Below are 26547 nucleotides of genomic sequence, written 5' to 3'. Positions count from 1 at the left end.
ATTAGATCTTATTTTACTTATTTATTTGCTATTGCAAATCAGATCCTTTTCTTTAATTACATTTTCTAATTTTGTATTTATAATTTTCTACATAGTTATCCAATATGTCCATGACTTTGGGTTAGGTAATCGTTTCTTAGATATGATACCAAAAACATGAATTACAAAAGAAAAAGTAGATAAATTAGACTTCATCAAAATTAAAAATGTGCTTCAAAGAACACGTTAAGAAAATTGAAGCACAACCACAGAATGAGAGAAAACCTAAAATCATGTATAAATAACTCTTACAACTCCTAATAAAAAGACAAACAATCCAATTAAAAAGTGGACCAAAGATTTGAATAGATATTTCTCCAAAGAAGTCATAGAAATTGCCAATAAGTACATGAAAAATAACTTTACCATTGTTAGTCATGAGGGAACTGTAAATCAGAGCCACACAGAGACCACCTTAGGCCCACTAAGATGGCTGGAAGAAAAGACATGCATATTATTAAGCGTTGGCGAAGATGCAGAGCAATGAGAAGCTTCATACATTGTTGGTGAGAAATGATGCAGCCACTTTGGAGAGCAGTCTGGCAGTTCTTCAAGAAGTTAAGCATAGAGTTGCCATATGACTCAGCAATTCCACTGCTAGGTAGATACCCAAGAGAATTTAAAACAATGTACACAGAAAATCTTGCACACAAATGTTTATAGCAACATTACTTAGAATAGCCAAAGAATGGAAAAAACTTAAATGTCCATCAATTGATAAACAAAATGTTGATAAACAATGGAATATAACTTAGCCATAAAAAGGGGTGAAGCCCTGACACATGCTGTAACACAGACGAATCCTGAGAACATTATACTAAGTGAATGAAGCCAGACACAGAGGACCACATGTTGTATGATTCCTTGTACATGAAATGTCCAAAATAGGAAGCAACACAGAGACAGGAAGTAGGTTAATAGTTGCCAGGATGGGGTGGGGGGGTGAGGGGGGTGGTAGGGAGAACCAGGAGTGACTGCTAATGGGTATAGGGTTCCTTTTTGGAGTGGTGAAAATATTCTGGACTTAGATTGCAGTGATGGTACACATCTCTGAATACACTAAAAATCGTTGACCTGTACAGTTTAAAATGGTGGACTTTATAGTATGTGAATTAGATCACAAAAAATTAGGTAGTCCTGGTTTAAAAAAAGAAAGGAAAAGAAAAAAAGAATTTGCATACGTCCCCCAAAGAAATGTGGAAGAGTCTACAAAACAGTATAAAAAATAAATTGAAAATCACCAGAAGCCCACCCAGCACCCCATCATACCCACTTGTATTTTTTTGTATATCCTTCCTTAATACTTCTATGCATGCATTTATCCATATATTGCTTTTAAAAATGGAGTCCTCTGCAGGTACCTGTTTGTAACTTGCTTTTTCCCATGAAACAACTTTAAATAATGTAAAACTCTTTATGCATAAAATAAACCCTTTCATTTCAATAAATATATCTTGCTGTTTAAAAAAATAGATTGAAATGAGCACTGTTGGAGGACACGCCCACAGCAGGGAGAAGGCAGCCCTCCTCTCTTTCTTTCCAAGCCCAACTGGCTTCAGTCTGCAAAGGGCAGGACAGACGTGGAGGGGAGGGCCAATCTGGGGGTGTGAGCTGGGGGGGATGTATGTGGGGGCTGGTGGGGGGGCCGGTTTGGTCTGGGGGAGGGTGTGGGCTAGGGGAGAATGGGAGCTGGGGGGAGGGTGTAGGCTGGGGGGGCTGTGTGGGCTGGGTGTGTGTGTGTGGGGTTTGGGGTGAGGGTATGGGCTGGGGGGGAGGGTGGCCCCGCCCAGAGGTGCTGGTGCTGTCTGGGGCTCTGCGATGGGGGAGGGGGTGGGGCGAGGACAGGGGAAGTAGCGGGATTTACATTCCTGATTCTCTAGCGTGAGGGCCCAGCACTTCATATCTTCATTTTTCATGAACTGGGAGGATTAAAATGTCAAAACAGAAAAAGAACCCAAGTAATATTAGTCACAGGATGAGGCCCAACTGTGCGGTGTCCTGGGAGAAGGGATTTGAAAGAATACCAATTCACCAGCAGGAGACTGAGAATCTAAATATTTAGGTTCCGGCGGCCTCAGTTGGCCTGCGCTTCGGCCAGCACCCCATGTTGATAGCTGTGTCCTCTCAGGGACCTGGGTCATCCCGGTGCACTCGTCCTGGGCTCAGCCGGGAGAGGGTGAGAGGGCAGCGAGTGCAAGGCAGGGCTGGGGGGCCTTGGCAGGTCGGTCACCTGTTGTAGTCGTGCCCACGGTGTGTGCATGTGTGCGTGGGGGCCTGCGAGACAGACACTGGACAGAGAGAACCACTGAGGCAGAGGGACGGACCGGAAGTGGATGATGCCCCTGCAGGCAAGACCTGCGTCCTCACTGGGCGTGCTGCAGTGTCCTGTGTGGCGTCATCTGGGTCTGCAGGAAACCGACCCCTGCGTGCTCACACAGTACAATGTATATACACGTTGGTGACCCGTGGGGGACCCTGCAGTCCTCGATGCCTGCAGATGCCACCAGCGACGTGCGTGGTGGAACACAGGGTTTGGATCGAAGGCGTAGGCTCCGGCTGACGTCCACGCCCGCAGCTCCGTGGCCTAACCCGGCCTGTCATCCAGGCCCCACGCCTGTCCCCTGGTGGAGCACGGCAGCGCGCCCGGAGGTCCCACCCTCAGCCAGGGCTGCTCCCTTGCTGTGTGCCTCGGTTTCCCTGTCTGTAAGGAGGGGATGATGACAGCATCCCTGCTTCTCCACCCCCCTTACCGCAGGTCGGGACCCAGAACCGGCCCTCGTAGCTCCACCCCATACCCACAGTGTAGCTATTATTCCCATGGCCACCAGGCCGGGTGTCAAGACCATGGTCATCGGGTTCTAGAAAGACCCTGCCAGCACTCGGCTCTGCTCTTCCCGGTCCCCGGCCCTGCCCAGCCTCCGGCCTCCAGTCCGTGTCCTGGCCTTGGGCCCTGGACCCTGGACCTGACTGCTGTGGTTCAGGGAGGCACGCGCTCGCGCATCCCGAGCACGGAGGCCCCAGCACACGAGCCGGCAGCTGGGCGCACCCCAGCTATGGGGCTGCTTCAGGAAGCAGGAGGTTCTCATTTGGGACATCTGCACGGGCAGGCGGGCTCCTGGGGGACACCCCGCTGACTGCACGGGGTGGAGGTGGGGTCCTTGGCATCCTGGACTCGTAGCAGCAGAGACATAGAGCAGCTGCGGGCGCGCAAGAGCCCCACCCGCTGCCCACGCCCCCTCAGAGGCCCCGCTTCGGATTCTGAAGAAATCTGTCCAGATGTGCTCTCTGCGTGTTTAGAGTCAAGGGACATGTTACAGGGAAGGGCGGTGACTCCCAGGCTTGACTCCCAGACCTCAGGGCAGGGGTGCGCCACGGCCCGCGTGGGGGAGGGTGGCGTCCAGGTCCAGCCAAGGGTCCCAGTGGACTGGCCGAGCTGGCCGTGAGGTCCTGCTTGTCCCCAAAGCGAGCAGTGGGGGAATGATGGGTGGAGGCCGGGACAAGGCCGGACCTCAGCGCCTCCGGGTCCCTTCCCTTCCCCCCACCCGGGATGCCTCGCTGGTCCCGGTGCCCGACCAGGGTCACTTCTCCACCCAGGGGCGGCAGGCGGCAGGCGCAGCAGCTCACCCGCCTGCCTGGTCATTGTGGGCGCTGTCACTGCTGTGTCCCCACATGAGCCCCAAACCCCCTCCAGTCACGGGCTCTTTCCTCCTGCCAGGGCCCCTGGATCACGTGAGGGCCCCTGAGCTTCCCTGCCAGCCTGATTCAGCCAGGCCCCCTGAAGTGTAGAGTGAGCAAGTAGGAAACCAAATGGAAACGGCTGTTTTCAGCCTCGGCCTCTTCTGGGACGCTGCTTCCCAGCCCCTCTGAGGGATACAGGCCCCAAACCCCCTGACAGAGGCCGGCCTGCCCCCATTAACCGGCAGTTGTAGAATAAGGAGCCACGACATGACTTTACTTGGGGTTTGTACACATTCCACTCTGCTTTCTGTTTCACGGGGTCTTCCTGTCCACCGGGCAGATGGTCCCCACAAAGCAAGACCCCCACAGTGGGAGCCCTTAGGGGGCGTGGGCACAGGCAGCTGCTGGTTCTCAACAGGAGGTGGTGTGGACCAGTGGGACCCCTGCTCCATCCTCATGTAGGGATGTGAGCCGTGGACCACAGCTACCCCCGATTTCCACAGGAAGAGCAGAGCCAGCCATGCCAAGTCTCAGAGGAGGGGCTGGATGACCCACCCCTGGGACTGGCCTCTCAAGTGCTCATCTGCTCAGGTGATGCAGCGTGGCCCGGGTCTTGGCTCCCACCCCACGCTCTCCCCCCAAAGCCGGGCCCCTGTGCTCGGGCTGCAGCTCAGAGCTGAGCGAGGCTGCACCCACACTTCCCTGTGAAAGGAAGTGGGGACGCTTTTCTCCTGGGACACATATTCTTGCTCTGGGAGGGCCTCCTGGGGCAGTCTGTGGCTGGCACAGCCCTCCACTTTGGAGGTGAGGGTTTCTGCTGTCCAGAGAGGACCACAGCTCTCACTCATTTGCTCTGGAGGCAGCGCTTCAGCCAGGTGGGAGGTCCTGGAGACTTTGGAGGGTGTGGACGGAGGGTTGAGGCAGAGGACACTGAAAGTACATGCCTGGGCTGTCACTATGGCCACCAGTCAGATGCCTGGAAATAATTCTGGGCAGCAGCTGGAGAGAACCCACTATTCCAGAAGCCCCATGTTAAAGGCAGTGGACCACGCAGCCCCTTCTAGACTGAAGAAGCTTTGAAACAAGGCTTGGCTCTTCTCCAGCCCCTCCTCCTGGTTCTCCTTTCTCTGGAGAACCTGGGGACCTCAGACAGAAGCTTTGGTCACTGAGGCCTTGGGCCACAGGTCACTTCCCTACTGGGACATGGATCTCCAGCTGCTGACTTTCCCCATAAAGCTGCCCCCCACCTGTGTGTCCTCTCTGAGGAGGCAGAATTTCTCCATTTAAATAGGTTCCCTTTCTTGGGGTCACCATCTTGCCTGTGTGCATCGTCAAATCTCATGTCTCCCATGTCCTCACTTGGGGATTTCTAAAAAATTGGTGCTGAGGTGATTTGCGTGACTCACCAGATGGACACACGGAGGGGAAGCAGACCAGGCCCCCCCACAGGAGGTACACAGTCTTTAGACCCGAGGGCTACGGCACAGCCACTGTTGCTTTCCTCAGTGTGACCTGTACGCCTCTGACCGGGGCATTCCTGTGGAATAAGGAGAGGGCAAAGAGAGCGGCCCATAAATGTCCCGAGTGCCGGTGGCAAAGAGGCAATATAAGGTCATTCTACACCCAGTATCTCCTGGCTTTTGTTGAAATTATCTGAGGTTTTGTATGTAAATGATGCTTTACTAGTAGTCATACCAAACCTAAAGATTAAATATATGATTTCTTTTAAAAATTTACTTTAGTCAAGTTTTATAACCAGGAAAACAGCAATTAACTAAATGCAACTCACCTCTCTCACTAGGTTTTTACTTTTCACCAGTTTCTTTATATTGTGTCTTCCCTGTTCTTTTTTCCCCTCAATACTATTTTATATTAATTTCAGGTGTACAGCATAGTGGTTAGACATTTATATAATTTAAGATGCGATTCCCCTGACTAGTCCCCACCTGGCACTGTACATAGATATTACCATATCTTTGACTATATTCCCTGTGCTTTACTTTACATCCCCATGACTATTTTGTAATTACCAATTTGTACTTTTTAATTCCTTCACCTTTTTCACCCGGCCCCCGCAACTCTCTTCCATCTATCACCCCAGCAAATCTAGTACCCAACTGACACCATACATAGTTATTACAATATTGACTATATCCCTTATGCTATATCCTATGTCCCAATGACTACTGTGTAACAATCAATTTGTACTTCTTAATTCCTTCCCTTTTAACACCCACCACCTCAATCCCCCTCCTGTCTGGCAACCATCAAAATGTTTTCTGTACCTATGAGTTTGTTTCTGTTTTGTTTTGTTAATTCTGTTCTTAGATTCCACATATAAGTGAAATCACATTACATCTGTCTTTCTCTGTCTGACACTCCACTCAGCACAATACCCTCCAGGCCCATCCATGTTACTGCTGATGGCAAGAACCCATTCCCTTCCATGGCTGAGCAATATTCCATTGTATATATGTACTACGTCCTCTTTATCCATTCTTCCATCAACGGACACTCAGGCTGCCTCCACATCTTGGCCATTGTAAACAATGCTGCAATGAACATATGGATGCACACGTCCCCTTGAAGTAGCATTTTGGGTTTCCTCAGATAAATACCCAGAAGTGGGAAAACTTGGTCCTTCTTTGTCTCTTTTTATAGGTTTTGTTTTAAAGTCTATTTTGTCTGGTATAAGTATTGCTACCACAACTTTTTTTGTGTTTTTTTGTTCCCATTTTCATGAAATAAAATTTTCCACCCCTTTACTTTCTGTCCGTGTGTCTTTCAATCTGAAGTGCAGCATATGTAAGGGTTTTGTTTTCTTATCCATTCAGCCACCCTATGTTTTTGATTGGAGCATTTAATCCATTTATATTGAAAGTAATTGTTGGTAGATATGTAGTTATTGCCATTTTATTATTCATGTCTTTTATCTTTTTTTTTTTTTTTTCTGTCTTAAAGAAGTCCCTGTAACATTTCTTTTAATACTGGTTTGGTGGTGATGAACTTCTTAGCTTTTCCTTGTCTGGGAAGCTCTTTATCTGTCCTTCGATTAAATGATAGATTTGCTGGGTAGAGTAATCTTGGTTGTAGATCCTTGTTTTTCATCACTTTAATATTTCCTGCCAATCTCTTCTGACATGCAAAGTTTCTGTTGACAAATCAGGTGACAGACTTATGGGAGCTCCCTTGTAGGTAACTAACTGCTTTTCTCTTGCTGCTTTTAGGATTCTCTTTTTGTCTTTAATTTTTGCCATTCTAGTTATAATGTGTCTTGTTGTGGGGCTGTTTGGGTTCATCTTATTTGAGACTCTGTGCTTCCTGGGCTTTTATAACTATTTCCTTCACCAGGTTAGAAAAATTTCAGTCATTATTTCTTGAAAATGTTCCCAATCCCTTGCTTTCTCTCTTCTCCTTCAGGTACCACTATGATGCAAATGTTGTTACACTTAATGTTGTCCCAGAGGTCTCTTAAACTACTCTTTTTTTTTTTTTTTGTATTCTTTTTTTCTTTTTGCTGTCCCATTTGGGTGTTTTCTGCTACCTTGTCTTCCAAACGGCTGATTTGATCCTTTGCTTCATCTAGTCTGCTGGTGATTCCTTCTAGTGCATTCTTCATTTCATTTACTGTATTCTTCACTTCTGACTGGTTCTTTTTTTATGGTTTCTATGTCCTTTTTATGCTTGCTATCTCTTTGTTGCAATTCTCACTAAGTTCCTTATAACCATCGTTTTGAACTCTGTCTCTGGTAGGTTGTTTGCCTCCATTTTGTTTAGTTATTTTTCTGGAGTTTTCTCCTGTTCTTTAATTTTGGACATATTTCTTTGTTTCCTCATTTTGTTTGCCTCCCTGTGTTTGTTTCTATGTATTAGATAGATCTGCTATGTCTCCCGGTCTTGGTTGGGTGGCCTTATGTAGTGGGTGTGCTGTGGGGCCCCAGCACAGTCTCCCTGATCACCTACAGTGAGTGCTACAGAAGTGTCCCTTGTGTGGGTTGTGTGTGCCCTTCTGGTATAATTGAGCCTTGACTGTTATTGAAACATCTGTGGGTAGGACTGACCCTCAGACTGATGGGCTGTAGGGTTTGCCCATGTCCACAGCCTACAGGCTGCTGTGTGTGGGGCTTACCCCACTGAGTGGGACTCATCCAAGGGGGCTCTGGTGCCTGTTGAGACTTCCCTTTGTTTATGCCACTTATGGGGCTAATTGGGTGGGTGCTGTGCTATGGTCTGAAGCCAACCTCCAAGTACATCGGTTCTTGGGCCTCTTGGGAGGGGCTCCAGTACAGGTCCAGGTCACCCACTGCCTGTGACTTGGAGGGGGCTATCTGGTAGGAGCTACAAAGCAATCCATGGTTCGTTGCTGCCTGTGCTGTACCTAGAGGCATGTGGGAGAGGCCACGCTGTGAACGAGGTTTGCTGCCACCAGTACTGGGTCTGGGGTAGCTCTGTAAAATGCCAGGACACTCCAAGGCCTGCTGCCACCTGCTGGCTTCTGTAAGGTTCAGCCACTGATAAAGCCTCCTGCAGTCTGCAAGTTGGGTGGGGCAGGGTCTCAGTGAATCAGCAGGGCAGAGTTGCAGAGCTCACCAGGCCAATCAGATTCAGATTTGGCCATAAGTGTAGGGGGCAGGCTCAACACAGGAAAGATGACATCCACCTGCCGGCTGCACTGGAGCAGGGTCCCACACAGGGAAAATGGGGACTGCCCTCCAGTCCTTGCCCCAAAGTTACATAACTCAGTCTCTCCGTATATGTCTCTGATATCCCCTGTGTCACTGTCCCTCCACCGGAGCCCAGGATGAGTACCTGCAAGTGAGTCTGTGTGTGGGCCCAGGACCTCTAGGTTCCCTGCAGCCTTCTTTCCCACCCAGACAGTTGGAATTCCCACTGTTTTTCCAGCCAGATGTTGTGGGTGCTCCTCTTCCCATTATCAGTACTCCAGGCTGGGGAGCCTGGTGGAGGCTGGGGTCCCTCGCTCCTCCATAGGGAACTTCTGTGGCCAAGATGTCTCTCCCAATTTTCAACCACCACAGGTGGGTGTGGGACCAGCCCGGTTCGCATCTCTGCTTATCCTACCAGTCTTGATGTGGCTTCTTCTTTATGTCCTTAGTTATAAAACTTCTGTTCAGCCAGACTTCAGATGGTTCTCCAGGTTGATTGTTGTATAATTTAGTTGTAATTTTGATGTGTTTATGGGAGGAAGCAAGTACAGCAGTTATCTACTCCACCATCTTAGTTTGTGTCCTGTGTCCTCCCCATTCTTGAGTTTCTGTTTTTTATTTATTACTCCACCAGTTAAAACCAATATCTAACTGTCCAACTGTGTGTGTGTGTGTGTGTATGTGTGTGTGTGTGCATGTTTATATGTGGTGTGAGATAAGGAAGGATCTTTTATATGAAATATTTTGTGTCTGTTCTCTAAACATCTTCATTTTTCTTTCCTATATTTTCACTTTATATTCTCTTCTGTATCCTAGGTAATTTTCTTGAGCTTTCTTTGAAATGATCTGGTTTTCTGTAAAATCCAACTGCTTTTCATTCTTTGCATTTAAAAAATGGTGGAGTATGTCAAAGAATGCAGAAACAATGTTATCACATTCATGGAGCCATCACTTAGGCTTAACATATGTTGGCATTTTATGTGCATGCTTTCTTTAAGAAACAAAACATTGTAGATACAATCAAGACTTTGTGTGTTCTTCACCGGTTCCAAAAGTCTTAGAGAAGCAATAATGATCCTGTTCAACACTAGGAGACATAGTAACTCAAGGTATCACAAGAGGAAATTAGAGAGAAAAACCCACACAATGATGATGATAATAGAAGCAAAAACAACATTTAATAAAATTCAATACTGACTCAAAACATAAAATAATAGCAATAGGAAACATAAACAATAGGAATAGGAAACAATAGGAATAGCAATAGGAAACATAAAATAATAGGAATAGAAGGAAATGTTCTTAAACTGAGGAAGGATACTTGTTAAAAATTTAGACTTAGTAGTGAAACTAGAAAATGTCATTGCAGTCAGGAGCAAGATGAAGTTGTCCACCCAGGCTGGGGTACTTCCCAGATGCCACAAGGTCTCCATCCCACTGTTTGCAAACAGTAACCCCCAAGTGAAGGGCTGTGATTATTTGAGAGTGAGAGAAGGTGGGATTGTTCTGTCCTTTCTCATCCCTGGTAATTTTTTTAAAATGCTATTTTGACTAATATTAATATAGACAATTTTTTTGTTTATTGTTTACTTGATCTGTATGTTTTTTCTTATTAGTTTTAGACTGTCAGTGTGGTTTATTTTAGATGTGTGTCATGTAAGCAGAACTAATATTATTTCATTTTATTTTTGTATCGTCTACTGATCTTTATCCTTTAAATGAGTTTAATCCATTTACAGTTATAGTAATTACAGACATATTTATACATTTTTTTCTACCAACTTATTTTGGGTTTTTTATTTAGTAGGGTTTTTTCCTATACATTTTTCCTGACTTCTGATGGATTTGTTTTTTAAAAAATTATTTTCCCTTTCTCTGCTACTTTGGAATTTCTGTTCTTTCAGAGGTTACCTTAAAATTTTATTATACATTACACACTAGACATTTTCTAAGAAAGTCTAAAGTTATTCAGTATTTTTAACCTTCTCCAGAACATGAAACCTTAGCATGATTTAACTGTCCATTGAACTGTGCCCTATCTTGTTATTATTATCTGTTAGTTTAACCTTTTTAATAAACTAAACTTTTCAAACAGTAATTTATTATGGATGCCACAATTTAACCATTTTTCTTATAACTCATGCCATCTTTTCAAATTTCTTTTCCTTTGGTTGAACTACTTTCTTTCATCTTTCCTTTCACAAGGACCTTTAGATGGTAAGTTTCCTCAGTTTTTGTTCTGGTTTTCTACTGCTTCTTAACAAACCATAATGAAATGAGATGATGTAAACAAATATTGTATTATGCTCCCAGATTCTGTAGGTCAGGAATTCAGACAGAGTACAGCAGGAATGGCTTGTTTCTGTTCCATGATGTCTGGGGTCTCTGCTGAAAAGACTGGGGGCTGAGGGCTGAGGGCTGGGTCACCTGGAAGCTTCTTTACTCATATCCCTGGTATCTGGGCTGGGGTGACTCAGAGGATGGTCTCAACTGGACATGTTGACTGGGGCACCTACATATGGTCTGTCCGTGTGGTTTGGGCTTCCTCACAAGATGGAAGCTTTGAGGTAGTGTTCTCACATGGTGACCAGAGCAAGCATTCTGCTCCAGGGCAGAAGCTGCATAGCCTTTTATAAAGGTCCAGTCTCAGAGGTCACATGGTATCTATCGTTCCCATTGTACCCTATCAGTGGAAGGAGTCACAAGCTCACTCAGACTCAGAAGAGAGGGTCATGAACTGCCACCTCTGATGGAAGATATGCCAAAGAATTTGCATCCATGTTTTAAAACTGCTACAGTGTTTCTCTAGACAAAAGTTATTTATATTTCTCCCTTAAGCAAAATATACTCATTTCCTCCCAAGACTTCCCCAGACAGTTTCATATTATTATGGTTTCAGGCACATGTTCAAAGTCAAGGATCTTCTTCTCTAATCAAGTCCAGGTGTGACTAAAACTCCTCAGGTTTGTTTCTTTGGGAAAAGTTCCTCTTGTTCCAAAAAAAAAAGAAAGAGATAAGTTGTCTTCCCCCTGCACACTCAATATGCAATGGTGACAGGGACAGGATTGTCTACTCTTGTCAAAGAGCAATAAAATGGGAGGCACTCAGAGGTGGCTGGTTCATAGCGAGTCTGAACTCAATGGGCTGGGCACATCAGGGCTCCACACTCTTTCTGTGAGAGACTCTACTCCCTTAGCTCTGTTCTCTGCTCTCTTGATACCGAGTCATCCTTCATCTTCTATAAGAAATGACCAATGTCTGCAGCTGAATGTTCTGGCCTGCATCCTTCCTGTAGAAGTTCAGGAGCCCAAGGCCTCTTCTAACTTTGTACTACTCTGTTCGCTTCAGGCCAAGATGAGATATTCCCCTAAAAACATTGTGGGGTTCAATCTGTATAAACTGCATCAGAAAAAAGCCATACCTAAGAACAGATCCTCCTGTCCCTTAGCCCTCTGTGAGGCTAGTAGGACAGTGACCTTAAAATTCTTAGGTCTCTACTGGTTAACATAGAAGGTCTGGAAGGCACACCTGTAAGACACTTAGCTGTTTGTTTATTTGAAATGGTCTTTGAGACACTGCTTTTAATATTTCTGAGGCCTTAACTAGGCATTTTACAGTCACACCCTTGGCTTCATCTTTACTCTGAGACCACATTTTCTGAACTGTGACCTGGATTTGATCTTTATTTTTAAGATCTATACTACTTTGAGAGTCATTTTCTAGCAAGGAAGACTGTCCTTCTCTAATTTTTCTGAATTTTATTTGAAAAATAAAAAGTTTATTTTCAGTTCATCTCTTTCCTGTTGCATTTTTTTTATAGGCAACTGGAAGAATCCAGGCAGAACCTTCAACAACCCTTTGCCTAGAAATCTCCTTAGCTAGATCATCATATTTATTAGGAACACATCCTATTTTCCAGGTTACTACAGGTGAGCATTGCCAAACTTTCCATGCTGTATAACAAGTTTCCTCCAGCTACTAAGGACATTTTTATTGCCTTCCTTGAAGCCCTAAGCAATAGTTTTCTTGAGGGTCATAAGGGTTCTGCTTGATACCTACTCTCCAAGTTAACAAACTTTTAATCTTGCTACAGCAATACCCAACTTCCATCTATGAAAATCTTAATGAGGCATTTTGCTGAAACACCCTCGGTTTCATCTTTACCCTTTCAGACTGTTCCCTGTAGTGCCCTGGGCTTTAGCTTTTCCCCCAAGGCCCTTTGTTGCTTTGAGAACTGTTTGCTGCCTGGAAAGATTGTCCTGAGCACTCTTTTCTCTAAATTCTACCTGAAAACTGAGCAGTTCTTTCTTTTAGTTTATGTCTCTACACCTAATTATTTTTGTTATACCCTCACTCTTGAATAAAATCTTAGCTAGGTATAAAATCCTAGACTGTTAGTTGGAGCTGTTTCTCCATTATTCTCTGTTAATCTTGGTGAGAAGTCTGATTTTAGTCTGTTCCTTTGTAGTTATCCTGTCTTCATCCCTGAAGTTCTGTAGTTATACTATGTTATGTCTGGGGGATAGACATTTTCTCTGCTTCAAATTTGGCCTCTGCTTTGTATCTGAGGCAAAGAGAAGGAGTGAGTGCCTTGAGACCACACAGAACGTTGGCACCTGAGCCAGAATGAGAACGCAGGCCTCTGGATTCCCCAGGAAGTGATTTTCCAGTCCAGCCTTCTTCCCATGTGAGTGTGGTCTGCTCTCTGCATCGATGGCTGTCTTAGGTAATGTGGAAGGGCAAGCAACAAGGGAGTTCACTTCCATGATGATGTTCTTTCTTCTCTAATTGGAAGTACCTTCACTGAGGGCAGGGATTCTCTCTTCCTTTTTTCTTATCCTTGTTGACAATGCAGTGTCATGGGGTATGTATGCTCATTTGAAAGAGAACAAACTTTGGAGTTGGACAGACCTTGGTTGGAATCCAAACTGCCACTGATAAATGTGTGGTCTTGGATAAATTTTTATTGTTTCAGAGGCTTAATCTTCTCATTTGTAAATTGAAGGTATCACTATCTTGCTTGTAGGGCATATGGAGATGTTTGGCAGTGCTCAGTACCAGCCTGTGATCAGGTGGTTGAGGCTGGTGTTGGGAGACTGTAAAAAAAAAAAAAATTTAGAGCCACCCAGACCCACATTGTCAGGAGGAAGGAGAAGGGACTACAGATAAGAGGAGAGAGATTTGCCCTTCCTTGTCCCCATGAGCATGTGCAGACTTGAGGGCACCTCTGGTTAGATGAGTAAGGCTTCTCTTTGCACCACCAGGTGGATGGTGTTGCTGTTTTTGACTACCACCATCTTTATTTTTCTGAGAGTGAAAAAGATTTATAGAAGGAAGAAAGCCAGATACCCAGTCCCTGGCTTACTCTGTGAGTTCATTCCAGAGCCTCCCAGTAATGTTCCCTAGAAGTCTCTGAGCAAGTGCTGAAGAAGGGGGCTGACATTTTAGTATTTGGTGTGTTTTTGTTGGAGGTTGGCTAGTTTCCTCCAGCACTGGGAGAATGGCAGTCTTCAAACAGATTTAGTTCCTGCTATGAATGATGCTTGTTGGCTTTGTAATTGCTTAAAATCAGGGTGCTGCTGAAGTGGATTAAAAAAAATTTTAGAATCTTTAAAAAAATTTTTCAGAACAAAGCATGTGCATTGAAGGGCTCTGAAAAGACAAATTAATTCACTAAAAATACAATGACAAACTTCTTGATGTAAGTATTTCAGGTACTCCGTTGGTCTAGTTAGTTCTCTGTAATACTGGTGCTGTGACCCTCCTTAGGTTAATGACAACAAAGCTGAAGAAAGCATGTGGCTCAGAGCAAAGGAAGAAACCAAATCTCTTCTTATGAAAATGCTGTCATGCCAGACAGTCTCCATCCAGCAGATTTCCCTGAAATGAAAGCTGTTTATAGAACATGCCAGATCCTGGATCATGCTTTGAGAATGTTCCCTGAGCTCTGTGATAACCTTCCTGGGGTCACATCTGGCTGGGAGACCACGTGCCAAACACTCCATATGTAGGACTGAATTTGCAAGTGCATAACTTAAGGGAAAAATACAACAATAGCACATACCCAAAATATCTTATCTAGAGGGAACCTAAGGACACAAAATTTTTCAATCACAAACCTTGTTTATTCATTGTATCATGGTTAGTCTACGCATGACTAACTCTTCATGTCATCACCAACATTAGGTGTTGTCAGCCTTTTGAATTTTAGCCTTATAGTTAGTATGACATGGTATTATATTGTGTTTTTAATTGGCATGTTTCTGATGACTAATGATTTTGATCACCTATTCGTGTGATTATTGGATATCTTTGTATTTGTATCTTCTTTTTTTCAGAAACAATTCTTCAAAGTTTTTGCCCACTTTTAATTAGGTTTTCTTTTTATTATTGAGTGGTAGGGGTTCTTTTTATATTATGTATACAAGTCATTTTTCAAATATATGTATTGTAAATATTTTATCCCATTCTGTAGCTTGTCTATTTTTTTTAATTATGGGTTTTGAAAAACAAAAGTTTTCAATCTTGATAAAGTTAAATTTATCAATTCTTTTCTTTCATGGTTAGTGCTTTCTATGTAGCGTGTCAGTCCAAAGGTTGCAAAGATATTCTCCATATTTTCTTTTAGAGGCTTTACAATTTTAGCTTTTATGATTAGGTTTTTGATATGTCATGAATTAATCTTTATGTTTAGTGTAAGATTGGCATCAAGATTCATATTTGTTCCTTGTGTTTAGCCAATTGTTCAAGCACAATTTGTTGAAAAGACTCTTTCTCCCATTGAGTTGCTTTGGTGGCTTGGTTGAAAATAAACTGAGTATATAAGTGCTGGTCTCTTTCTGGACTACATTATGTTCCATTGACCTATTTATCTGCCTTTACATCAATACCACACTCTCATAATTACTAGAGCCTTACTAAATCTTGAAATCTGGTAGGTAGTGTAAGTTCTCTGATTTTGTTGCTCTTTTCCAAAAATTTTTGGTCTTTTGGCATTTTCATGTAAACTTTAGAAAAAACTGTATTTTTTAAGACGGCTGGGATTTTTATTGAATCTATATATTAATTGGCATCTTAACAGTATTGACTCATGCAATCCATGAGCACCGTATATATTTTCATTTATTTAGGTTTTCTTGAATTTTTCTCAAGTGTTTTATATTTTTCTGTGAATAGGACTTGCATATCTTTCATTAAATTTAATACTAAGTATTTTTAAATTTTGGTGTTATTAATGGTATTTTTCATTAAATGGTTCATTTTCCTATTGTTTCTTGCTAGTGTATAAAAATTAATTTTGTTATTATATATTGACTTTGCATCCCATGACCTTGCTTAATTAGCTTATTAATTCTTGTAAATTTTTGTTGTTGATCTTAGGATTTTCTACACACACAATCATATCCTTTAACAACAAAACAGGTTTACATCTTCCTTTCCTGTGTTTATAATTCTATTTCTCTCTCTCTCTCTCTTTTTTTTTTTTTTTTTTTTTGCCTTAGTGCACTTAGCTAGGAACTCCAGTACAATGCTGAACAGAAGTGGTAAGAGTTAACGTCATTGTCTTATTCTCAAACTTAAGTTGAAAACATTCAGCATTTTACTATAAAGTATGATGTTATCTATAAGTTTATAAATTGAAAAAGTTCTTTTCTTGTCCCTGTGTCTTGATAGTTTTTATCATGAATGGGTTTTGAATTCTGTAACAAGGTTCTTAATGCATTTATTTAGATTATTTTATTAATTTTTGTCTTTAATCTGTTAATAAAGTGAATTATATTCATTGGTTTTTGAATTGCATTCCTGTAATAAATCTCACTTGGTCATGATGGATTATCATTTCTTTATGTGTTTCTGTTTGATTTGATAACATTTTGTTAAATATCCTCATGAAGAATACTTGATATCAGGATTATTCTGGCCTCCTAAAATGATTCGGGAAGCATTCCATGCTCCTTTTTCCTGAAAAAGTTTGTGAATGATAAACAATATTTAGCCCTTAATTGTTTGATATAATCTACCAATGAAGTCATATGAACCTGTAGTTTTCTTTGTTGGAATGTTTAAAAGTATGAATTATATTTCTATCTATTCTTGGATCAGTTTTGGTAAGGTTTGTCTTTCAAGGTTTCTATCCATTTCATCTAAGCTGTTGAATTTATTGATGTAAATTGTAATTCATAATATTCCACTATTTTTAGTAACAGTTTTCTTGAGATACAATTCATATATCATAAAACCCACTTTTTAAAGTATATAATTCAGTGGTTTTCAGTATATTCACAAAGTTATGCACTCATCACCATGATCTAATATCAGATTTTATCAATTCCAAAAGAAACCCCATACCCATCAGTTCTTCTGCTCCATCCCTATCCTCCTAGCCCCTGGCACTAGTTTACTTTCTTTTTCTGTCTCTGTGGATTTCCCTATTATGGACATTTCATATAGTTTGAATCATACAGTAGTCTTTTGTGACTGGATTTATTTACTTAGCATGATGCTTTCATGGTTCATCCGTGTTGTAGCATGTATCAATACTTTATTCCTTTTTTATGGCTGAATAATATTCCAGCATGTGGGTATACCACATTATTGACCCATTCAACATTTGATGGACATTTGGGTTGTTTCCATTTGAGAGCTATTATGAATAATATTGCTATGAATATTCACACACAAGCTGTTGGATGGTCATGTTTTTAATTCTCTTGGGTGTGAAATTGCTGGATCATATGGTAACTCTATGATTAACATTTTGAAAAATTGCCAAATTATTTTCAAAGTGGCTGCTCCATTTTACATTTCCAACACAGTGTATGAGTGTTCCAATTTCTCCACATTCTTGCTAACACTTGTTATTGTCTGTCTTTTTATTATAGCTATCCTATTTTGCCTTCCTTTTTGAAGGACAATTTTGCTGGTTATAGAATTCTAGGTTGAAGATTTTTTTCTCTCAGCCCTTTAAACATGTTGTCCCCATTGCTTTCTTCCTCCCAATGATTCCAGTGAAATCAGCTATCTTTAAAAAAAATAATTATTCTCTCTATGCAACGCATATTGTTTCTCTGTCTGGTTTTAAGATATTCTCTTTATACTTGGCTTTCAGTATTTTGTGTATGGCGAGGCGTGGATTTCTTTGTGTTTATCCTGTTTGAGATTCACTCACTTCTTGGATATATAAGTTGATCTTTTTAATCAGATTGGGATATTTTGGCCATTAATTCTTCAAACAGTTTTATTGCATTATTTATCTCTTTCCTCTTGGACTGCAAAATGCTTGTATCTCAGACTACTTGATATTTATCCTACATTTTACAGATATTCTGTCACGTTTTAAAAATCTTTTTTTCCCCTCTCTTCTCCAGTTTGTTAATTTCCATTTGCTTTTTTCAAGTTCACTGATTCATTCTTCTGCATTATCCAATCTAAGCCCATTTATTGATTGTTTTTTCTCTCACATACTCTATTTTTCCAGTTTTTAAAAGTGTTTCCATTCATTTCCTGAAATATACTATTTGTTCACTCATGTTTGAAATAATTGTTTTAGTTTATTCTTATTCCAGTAACTGCGCCATCAATGTTTTCTTTTAAAGAACATATTTTCTCTTAAGTACAGGTCATATTTTTTCTGTTTATTTGTTTGTTTTATAATTGTCTTTATTGTATTTTGTATTGTGCAGAAAAGGATAATAAAGACAGATATATTTTTGTTATGCTGTTTGTTCCTTAGAGATTGCAGTCCCTTTCCTTCAAATGTAGTAAAGGTGAGGAGATAAGAACTCAGCTTTATCCTAATGTTGAGTTGAGCCAGACAAGTTTCAGCTTTCCTCAAGCTGAGTTCATCTGTGATTAGCCCAACCTTAAATCCTGAGCTCTAGTCTTTTTTATCTTGTCTTTGTTTGGGCTGGGAACAGGTTGATTCAGTTTCAACTCAGGCAGTGGAATAGAATCTATTAACCAAAAGAAAATATGGACTTTGTGCCACTTTCATGGCAAAAGTTGGAGTGGGGGAGGAGGAAAATTGTTCTGGTCAAGTGCTCTAATCTTGCCTTTGTGGCTCTTCTAGACTCCAATTTGTCCCATCAGCCCATGCTACCATCCAAAATCCAGCTGACAGTCCTTTGTTCCCACAGTTTCTCATCCATGGCAGGTCAATCCTACCTAGACCTCAGTATGGTAGCAGGGAGCTGTCATGTCTCTGCTCACTCATGTTTGTTTGTTTGTTTCTTTTTCTTTTTCCCTGGAATTCAGTTCTCAAGGCTTCTTTCTGGCCTGTCCTTACTTTTATAGAAAAGTACAATTTTTATTTTGTCTAGGTTTTTCATGTTCTTCCCATGGGAATGAAGTTCTTTCTCATTTTAATCTGAATCAGAAATCTCCTGTACTTGGCATTTAGCTACATGCTTTCTCCAGTCAACAGAATATCATGGATATCTTTGTTTGTGAACACAAAAAATTTTACCTCATAATTGTAGAATTTAAACACTTTTTCCCCCAAAAGTAATGAACATGGTAAAGTATTATAAGCACACACACAAAATAAAAATAATCTCTAAGTTAACTACTGTTAACTTCTCTTGCCTTCCTTTTTGTTGAGGAATAGTTTGCATACAGCAAAGTGCCCAAATCTTAAGTGTACAACCCAATGAATTTTATATACATTTATCCTTTGTGACCACTACTCAGATCAGGATATAAGACATTTGCATCATGACTCTTCCCAGTAAATACTACTTTTCAGAGATAACCATCATTTTGATGTCTAGCATGATAGATTGGTTTTGCCTGTTCTTGAGTTTAATTTAATTGGAAGCATATACTATGTACTTTATTGTGTCTGGCTTCTTTTGTTCAAATAATGTCTATGAGAATCAGCATATTGTCATGTGTCTCTGTCATTTTTTATTGCAATATAATATTCCACTGATGAATTATACCACAATTTATTTATGCATTATTCAGTTGATGGACAACTAACTTGCTTCCAGTGTTTGGTTTACTATGAACAAAGCCAACATTGAATGTTCTTATATGAGGTGTGATCAAACAATATGGTGAATGTTTAAATAAAAAATTTATTACAGTAAAAGACACATTGCCATTAATCCTCCTCAAAATACTCCCCTCTCTTCGAACACACTTATCCCAGCATTCTTGCCACTTTCTGAAGCAGTTCTGGAAGTCTTCTTCAGTGAGTATCTTTAGTTGTGCTGTTGTGGCTGCCTCAATGTCCTGAATTGATTCAAAATGTTTACCTTTCATGGTCATTTTTATTCTGGGGAAGAGCCAGAAGTTGCATGGTGCCAGATCCAGTGAATAAGGTAGATGAGGACACACCATAATGTTTTTGTTTGACAGAAATTGCTGTACCAGAAGCGATGTGTGACCTGGAGCCTTTCCATTGTGATCACAAAATATGGTGAATGCTGCTGCTGAGTGCCACCCAAGGGAAAGGCAGGGATCTTCAATACTGGAAGTGACATGTTGAACCTTAGTAACAGTGTGTGACAAGTTTCAATTTGTTTGGAGCAGTCAGTTGGTTGTGACCTATGGTTGAGGGAAGGTGTGTTTTAAAGTGTGCTGTAAATCATCCTCCATCATGACAATGCTCCGTGTCACACATCACTTCTGGTATAAGGCAATTTCTGTCAAATAAAAACATTACAGTGTGTCCTCATCCACCTTATTCATTGGATCTGGCTCTTCCCCAAAGTCAAAATGACCATGAAAGGTAAATGTTTTGAATCAATTCAGGACATTGAGGCAGCCATGACAGCACAACTAAAGACACTCACAAAAAAAGACTTCCAGAACTGCTTCAGAAAGTGGCAAGAACTTTGCGATAATTGTCTTTGAAGCAAGGGGGAGTATTTTGAGGGGGATTAATGGCAGTATCTTTTACTGTGATAAATTTTTAAAATTTAAACATTCACCATATTGCTTGATCACATCTTATATGTGTTTTTTAGTAGACATGTAACTAATTTTTCTAATTTTACCTAGGGTGGAATAATTATATCAAAGGGATGTGAGTATGTAGCTTTAGTAAAAATGGCCAGTTTTCCCGGGTAATGAGATCACTTTACATTCCAGCAGTTGTTATATCCTCACTAACATTTGGTATTCTCAGTCTTTTTAGATTTCTGCCATTCTCTTGGGTGTATAGTAGAGCCTCATCAAAATTTAACTTGTACTTCCCTGATGATCTCCCATTCTTTGTAATGGCTGCTTGATATTCTCCAGAACAAATGGTCTAGAACTTATTTAGCCATTTCCTTATTGATGGATATTATCTTTGTTTCCAGTTTTAATTCTTTAAAACATTGTGGCATTATACTTCCTTGACTGACACCTTAGACCCACATGAAGTATTTCTGGGCACAGGCACTTGACTCTGTATCATAAAGCTCTTGAGAACAAGCCTGTCATGCAAAGCCCTCACAGCCTGTCCACAAGCCACCTGTCCAGCATTATGCTGCTTTGTCCCACCAGACATGGCGGGAAGGGAGCCCAGGCCAAATGGGGTCCTGGGGGATGCAGCAGCCTAACCAAAACATCATGGAAACATGAGGCCTTCCCCATGCCAAACTCAAAGCCAAACTTTCAAGCTGTGTTTTCATCTCCTATTTCTTGAAATGCTCTTTTCTGGGTTCCCCATCCCTCCTGACATCAGCAGGTATAGGATACATTTCCCTTCCTGGATGCTCTTTAAAGCAAGGCATCTTAAAAAAAAATAAAAATAAAAATAAATAACCCAAGCAGTTTTTCTGCCTGTCACTGCAACAAGGCAAACAAGCAGCAACAGAAACCCACTAGAGAAAGGTATCCAGCTTAGAAGTCTCCTGTGGATTTCAGGTCTTGCAATCTCCGTCCTTCATCCACACCACCTGATTCATGCTGCTAAGATGGAAATTAGAAGCCTCCCTCACCAGGGATTACTTTGCTCCAATCACATCAGGAAAGTCTCCTACATTTAAACCTGGAGCGACTCTTTCCTTTTTTAAATTCCTGATATTGAGAGAGCTTTGAGTCCATTCAAACACTGGAAGGTTAGGACGAACTTGAGATGACTGCGAATGAACGGCACACCTGGCCCAGGAACCATTCTGAAACCCACTCTGGACTGTGGTGATGTACTCAGAATTCAAGTCTTGCCTCCTCAGCTCTTTAACTGTGTTTGTCAGTTTGGGTAAGATTAACCTCTCCACGCCTCATTTTCCTCATCTGCTAAATACAGAAAGGGATAAGAGTCCCTTCGAAAGATGGATGTATGGGAGCACTTAGCACAGTGTCCAGCCATAGCCCACAGTTATGCAGATACAACAACATGATCGTGATTTTCATCCCTAACTGAATCTCCACTGAGGATGAAGGTGCTGGACTCGGGAGAGAGGCTAAGCATATGACTGACCTCAAGAAGTGACAGAATGCTCATGGTACTGTGATTTAAAGTGTGCTGTAAATCATCCTCCATCATGACAATGCTCCGTGTCACACATCACTTCTGGTATAAGGCAATTTCTGTCAAATAAAAACATTACAGTGTGTCCTCATCCACCTTATTCATTAGATCTGGCTCTTCCCCAAAGTCAAAATGACCATGAAAGGTAAATGTTTTGAATCAATTCAGGACATTGAGGCAGCCATGACAGCACAACTAAAGACACTCACAAAAAAAGACTTCCAGAACTGCTTCAGAAAGTGGCAAGAACTTTGCGATAATTGTCTTTGAAGCAAGGTGGAGTCATCAGTAGCACAGGTTTTGGAACTAGACATACAATGGACTGACTCTCCATGTGTCTATATGGTCATCTCTGCTCCCCCAGTTAGTCTGCCCCTCAGTTTTGCCATCAGTCCTGTGGGCATGCTACAGCCTGTTACCGTGGGCTGCTGTGGAGTCACACACCTGACATACCTGAACTGCTAAGAACGAGCACCACATTGTGGAACCTCCAATAAAGGCGATGACTGCTCCACCAACTACAGAAAGTGCAAGAGCTTCAAGCCCGCAAACTTGGAAGCAAGAGTGTCTGGGTCAGAGGCCGATGACTCCGACCAGCTCCCTCTTCCTTTCTGAGAGTCCCACATAGTCACCTTCTGCTGTGCCAGGTGCGGGTTCAGACTGAGTGGCCTCAGGCAGCGGTTCTCAACAAAACCCCCTGGGGTCTTCACACCTCGTCAGCGCTGGGCCCACCCTGAGACCCTAATTTAAAGGGTCACAAGGTGACTCCACTGCGGAGCCAGGGACGGACATTTCCCAGCTTGTGATTAGCTTAGAAATGCACATGTGGTACCTCTCTGGCCAATGAGATGTGAAGACGTTCCAGGGGCTTCTGGGAAGGGCTTTCCTCCTGACACAGAGAGAAGTGAGCTCCAGGGCTGCTTGGGCTGAATGTGGGTCCTCCTGTGGGGGTCTCACGAGGAGGTTTTGTGAGGGGGTCCCGTGAGGTAGTTCCGGTGAGGGGATCCCTGTGACAGGGGGTCCCATAAGGTAGTTCCGGTGAGGGGATCCCCGTGAGGGGGTCCCCGTGAGGTAGTTCCGGTGAGGGGGTCCCCGTGAGGGGGTCCCGTGAGGTAGTTCCGGTGAGGGGGTCCCCGTGAGGGGGTCCCGTGAGGTAGTTCCAGTGAGGGGATCCCCGTGAGGTAGTTCCGATGAGGGGGTCCCCGTGAGGTAGTTCCGGTGAGGGGGTCCCCGTGAGGTAGTTCCGGTAAGGGGGTCCCCGTGAGGGGGTCCCGTGAGGTAGTTTCGGTGAGGGGATCCCCGTGAGGTAATTCCGATGAGGGGGTCCCCGTGAGGTAGTTCCGGTGAGGGGGTCCCCGTGAGGTAGTTCCGGTAAGGGGGTCCCCGTGAGGTAGTTCCGGTGAGGGGGTCCCCGTGAGGTAGTTCCGGTAAGGGGGTCCCCGTGAGGGGGTCCCGTGAGGTAGTTTCGGTGAGGGGATCCCCGTGAGGTAGTTCCGATGAGGGGGTCCCCGTGAGGTAGTTCCGGTGAGGGGGTCCCCGTGAGGTAGTTCCGGTAAGGGGGTCCCCGTGAGGTAGTTCCGGTGAGGGGGTCCCCGTGAGGTAGTTCCGGTAAGGGGGTCCCCGTGAGGGGGTCCCGTGAGGTAGTTTCGGTGAGGGGATCCCCGTGAGGTAGTTCCGATGAGGGGGTCCCCGTGAGGTAGTTCCGGTGAGGGGGTCCCCGTGAGGTAGTTCCGGTAAGGGGGTCCCCGTGAGGGGCTCCTGTGAGGCGCCTCCGTCAGGCCGGGACCCAGGGACGGGGTGCAGCGGGAGCCCAGGCCCAGTGGCGTGGGCAATGCGGCAGCCCAGCCCCAGGCTCTGCGTAGGTAGAGCAGCATCCTCTGTCGCAGGAAGACCCTCCTCCTGGAGCCCTGTCCGCTTGGTTTCTGGGCTCCGGTGTACAGAGCCTCGTGCCCCGGGCGACAGCCGAGGACTTCCGTCTTCCGGGAAACTTGTCTGGGAGACGAGGCCACATCGCAGCGTTTCCACCCCCGCCCTCGCTGAAGGAAGGCTGGCGCGCAGTCGCGAGGCTCTCATCGTCCTCCAAGGGGCGTTTGGACCAAGTGTTTTGTTTGGTTTCCGTGGCTCCAGCAACATGTAAGGAATGCTGGGCCTCTTCTCCAAGTCAGTGGCTGCTCTTTACACTCATCTGGGCTCCAGTCCAGAGGGTGGGAGTCACTTGGGCTGGGCGGGGCCTGGCATAGAGAGAATTAGGGCCCCCTCCCAGCCCTGCCATTGTGCGCATGTGCAGTCAGGGGAGACCCTCTGCTCTGAAGGCTGCATGCGACGGGGACTGAGGGCCCCCTGGAAGTGACAGCGGCCCGTGGAATCCCTTTGCTGACTCCAGTTCCCTGCCCAACTTGTGCTTTGAGTCTGCGTGCTCCTCTCTGCTCCCCCAGTTAGTGGAGTGTGGCCTGACACCTGGAGAGTCCATTTTGCGTCTGGGACTTCTTGCTTAAATGGGTCCTCTGTCTCCTGGAGCAGTTCAGAACTTGCCATCCTCGGCCCAGTCATGTCACACGTGCTCTGCCTCAGAGGGAAGTCTGAACAACACTGTTGCAGCTGCACTGACAGCCTCTCCTGTCACATTTGGGGACCATCTGGGAGAAGTGGAGATCAAACGCAAGCCTGAAAGGAAACCAACTGGCAAAAGACGAACAAATATGCAGAACACAGGGACTGAACCCACAGCAAACCACATGAAGGCAAAAGTAGTGGGACTCTGACCTAGAAACCATGTCCTGCAATAGGCAAGACAGTGGATGGCACTGGCTCATTCGCACTGAGCACTTCTGGAGTGCAATTCACAGTTATAATTCCCTGGTCCCTTCATTGTACAGCCACGGGATAGGCATTTTAGTGGGTTGAATTTAAGCACTTCCCATTGTACTTACTATGCCCTGGGCACTGTCTAGGATCCCGAGGTGCTTTAACCCTCAGGACAGCAGTCTACTGTGGGTGCCACTATTGTTCCCACATTAGAGACGAGCATACGGAGACACCAACTGCTCAAATCTGAGTCTAAGTGGTCGGCCCCTGAGCCTGTGTTCGAGTCTAATTTAAAAGACTGATTGTACTAAATCAGTAAAGAGGATATGAAACAACTGGAACTGTTACACACTGCTGATGGGACTGTAAAATGGTACAGCCACTCGGAAACAGTTTGTTTCTTAGAAAGTTAACCATATCTACCATATAATCCACTCATTCCAGTCCGTGGTGTTTACCCAATATAGATGAAAGTATATAAGTCGACACAGGACTTATATACACATCTTCATAGCTGATGAATGTGTGGAGAAATAGTCATGGCTGTGCACTGTCAGTAGGACTCCATTTTGCACATTTTTTGGGAGGTGGTTTAGCAACATCTGTCATTTTTTTTCCCAAGAAAAACTTAGTCCCCAGCTTGAGTGAAGTTGGCTTTGTGGTTACATTTCGGTTGCTCTGAATATTCAGAAAACAATAGAAATGGAACTGCTATAGAAATACACACTAAAATAAGTTACATGTTTGTTAGGATTTTCTTTTCTATGCCCTGTTTTTCTTGCTTAATTAAGTGGCATTAGTAAATTTATTCCAAATGGACTCTTTGTTGAAAACACTTTAACTATGTGGTTATTAGTATATTTGAAAAAGTTGCTTATTAAAACTCCTCAACAAAAGCTAGTTTCATCACTGAATATAGTTGCTATAATTTTTATACCTAAATACTTCAGTGTGTATTTCCTAAGAACAAGACCATTCATTCTCTTACATAACCACAGTACTATGATCACAGTTAGGAAATTTAACATTGATACAATGCTATCATCTAATCCACAGTCCATATTCAAATTTTGATGATTGTTCCAATAATGTATGTCCTTTAGTTCTTTTCCCGGTACACAATCCAATCCTGGATCACCTGTTGTAGTTAGTTGTCATGTCTTTAGTCTCATTTCAACTGAAGCTGTCCTTTAAGGAACAACATGATAAAACTAGAGACAAAGCAAAACATTTAAATGTCCTTTTCCCTGTATATTTTAAAACTTTGTTTAAAAATGTGTGTCAAAGGATAATTACAAACCAGTTTCAGAATCGCTAGGACACGACGATAGTGAAAATATATCCGCATCCAGGGCAGAGAGCTCAGGCAGGGCCCAGGGACAAACTTACAGACTTGTATTTATATCAATAAAAACAAAAGAAGGAAAAATAAATGAATTGTCGATGAAAAAAATTTAAAGTAAGAACAACTGAGTAAGCTGAAATCCATTAATAAGACAAAGTCAGAAATTAACAACTCAGAAAACAAAAACAGCAGAATTAACAAAAACCTGGTTCTTGAAAACAACGAACAAAATAGATAAATCAGTAGCTAACCTAATCTGGAAAAAAAAGTAAAAACATACATACACATAACAAAAATTCTAAAAGGAGGAGGAGATGACCATTGAGACAGAGGAAACAAATCTTATGCGATTGCTTAAAACACTTGAAATCCTGGGTGAAAAGATAATTTTCTATGACTTACCAAACTGAGTAAGTAAATACAGGCTGAGTAAGCAAACACATTCGCACAGAAGAATTAGAACTGCCCCCTCCAACTCCCATCCCCAAATTACCAGGCTTCAAAGGGAGCTAAGAAGAAAGTATATGGTCATCTCCACATATGCAAAAGAA

General features: G+C 43.1%; 1 protein-coding gene across 1 annotated transcript; it reads right to left on the bottom strand.

Moving 5' to 3' along the window:
- Nucleotides 1-22799: 22799 nt before the first annotated feature.
- Nucleotides 22800-23720, bottom strand: LOC117033173 (uncharacterized protein DKFZp434B061-like). The gene has a single exon (XM_033125188.1). The coding sequence runs from the start codon at nucleotides 23718-23720 to the stop codon at nucleotides 22800-22802; it is 921 nt and encodes a 306-aa protein (XP_032981079.1).
- Nucleotides 23721-26547: the final 2827 nt, after the last annotated feature.

Source organism: Rhinolophus ferrumequinum, chromosome 2, assembly GCF_004115265.2.
Source record: "Rhinolophus ferrumequinum isolate MPI-CBG mRhiFer1 chromosome 2, mRhiFer1_v1.p, whole genome shotgun sequence".
NCBI lineage: Eukaryota > Metazoa > Chordata > Mammalia > Chiroptera > Rhinolophidae > Rhinolophus > Rhinolophus ferrumequinum.
This window is presented reverse-complemented; position numbering and strand designations above follow the sequence as displayed.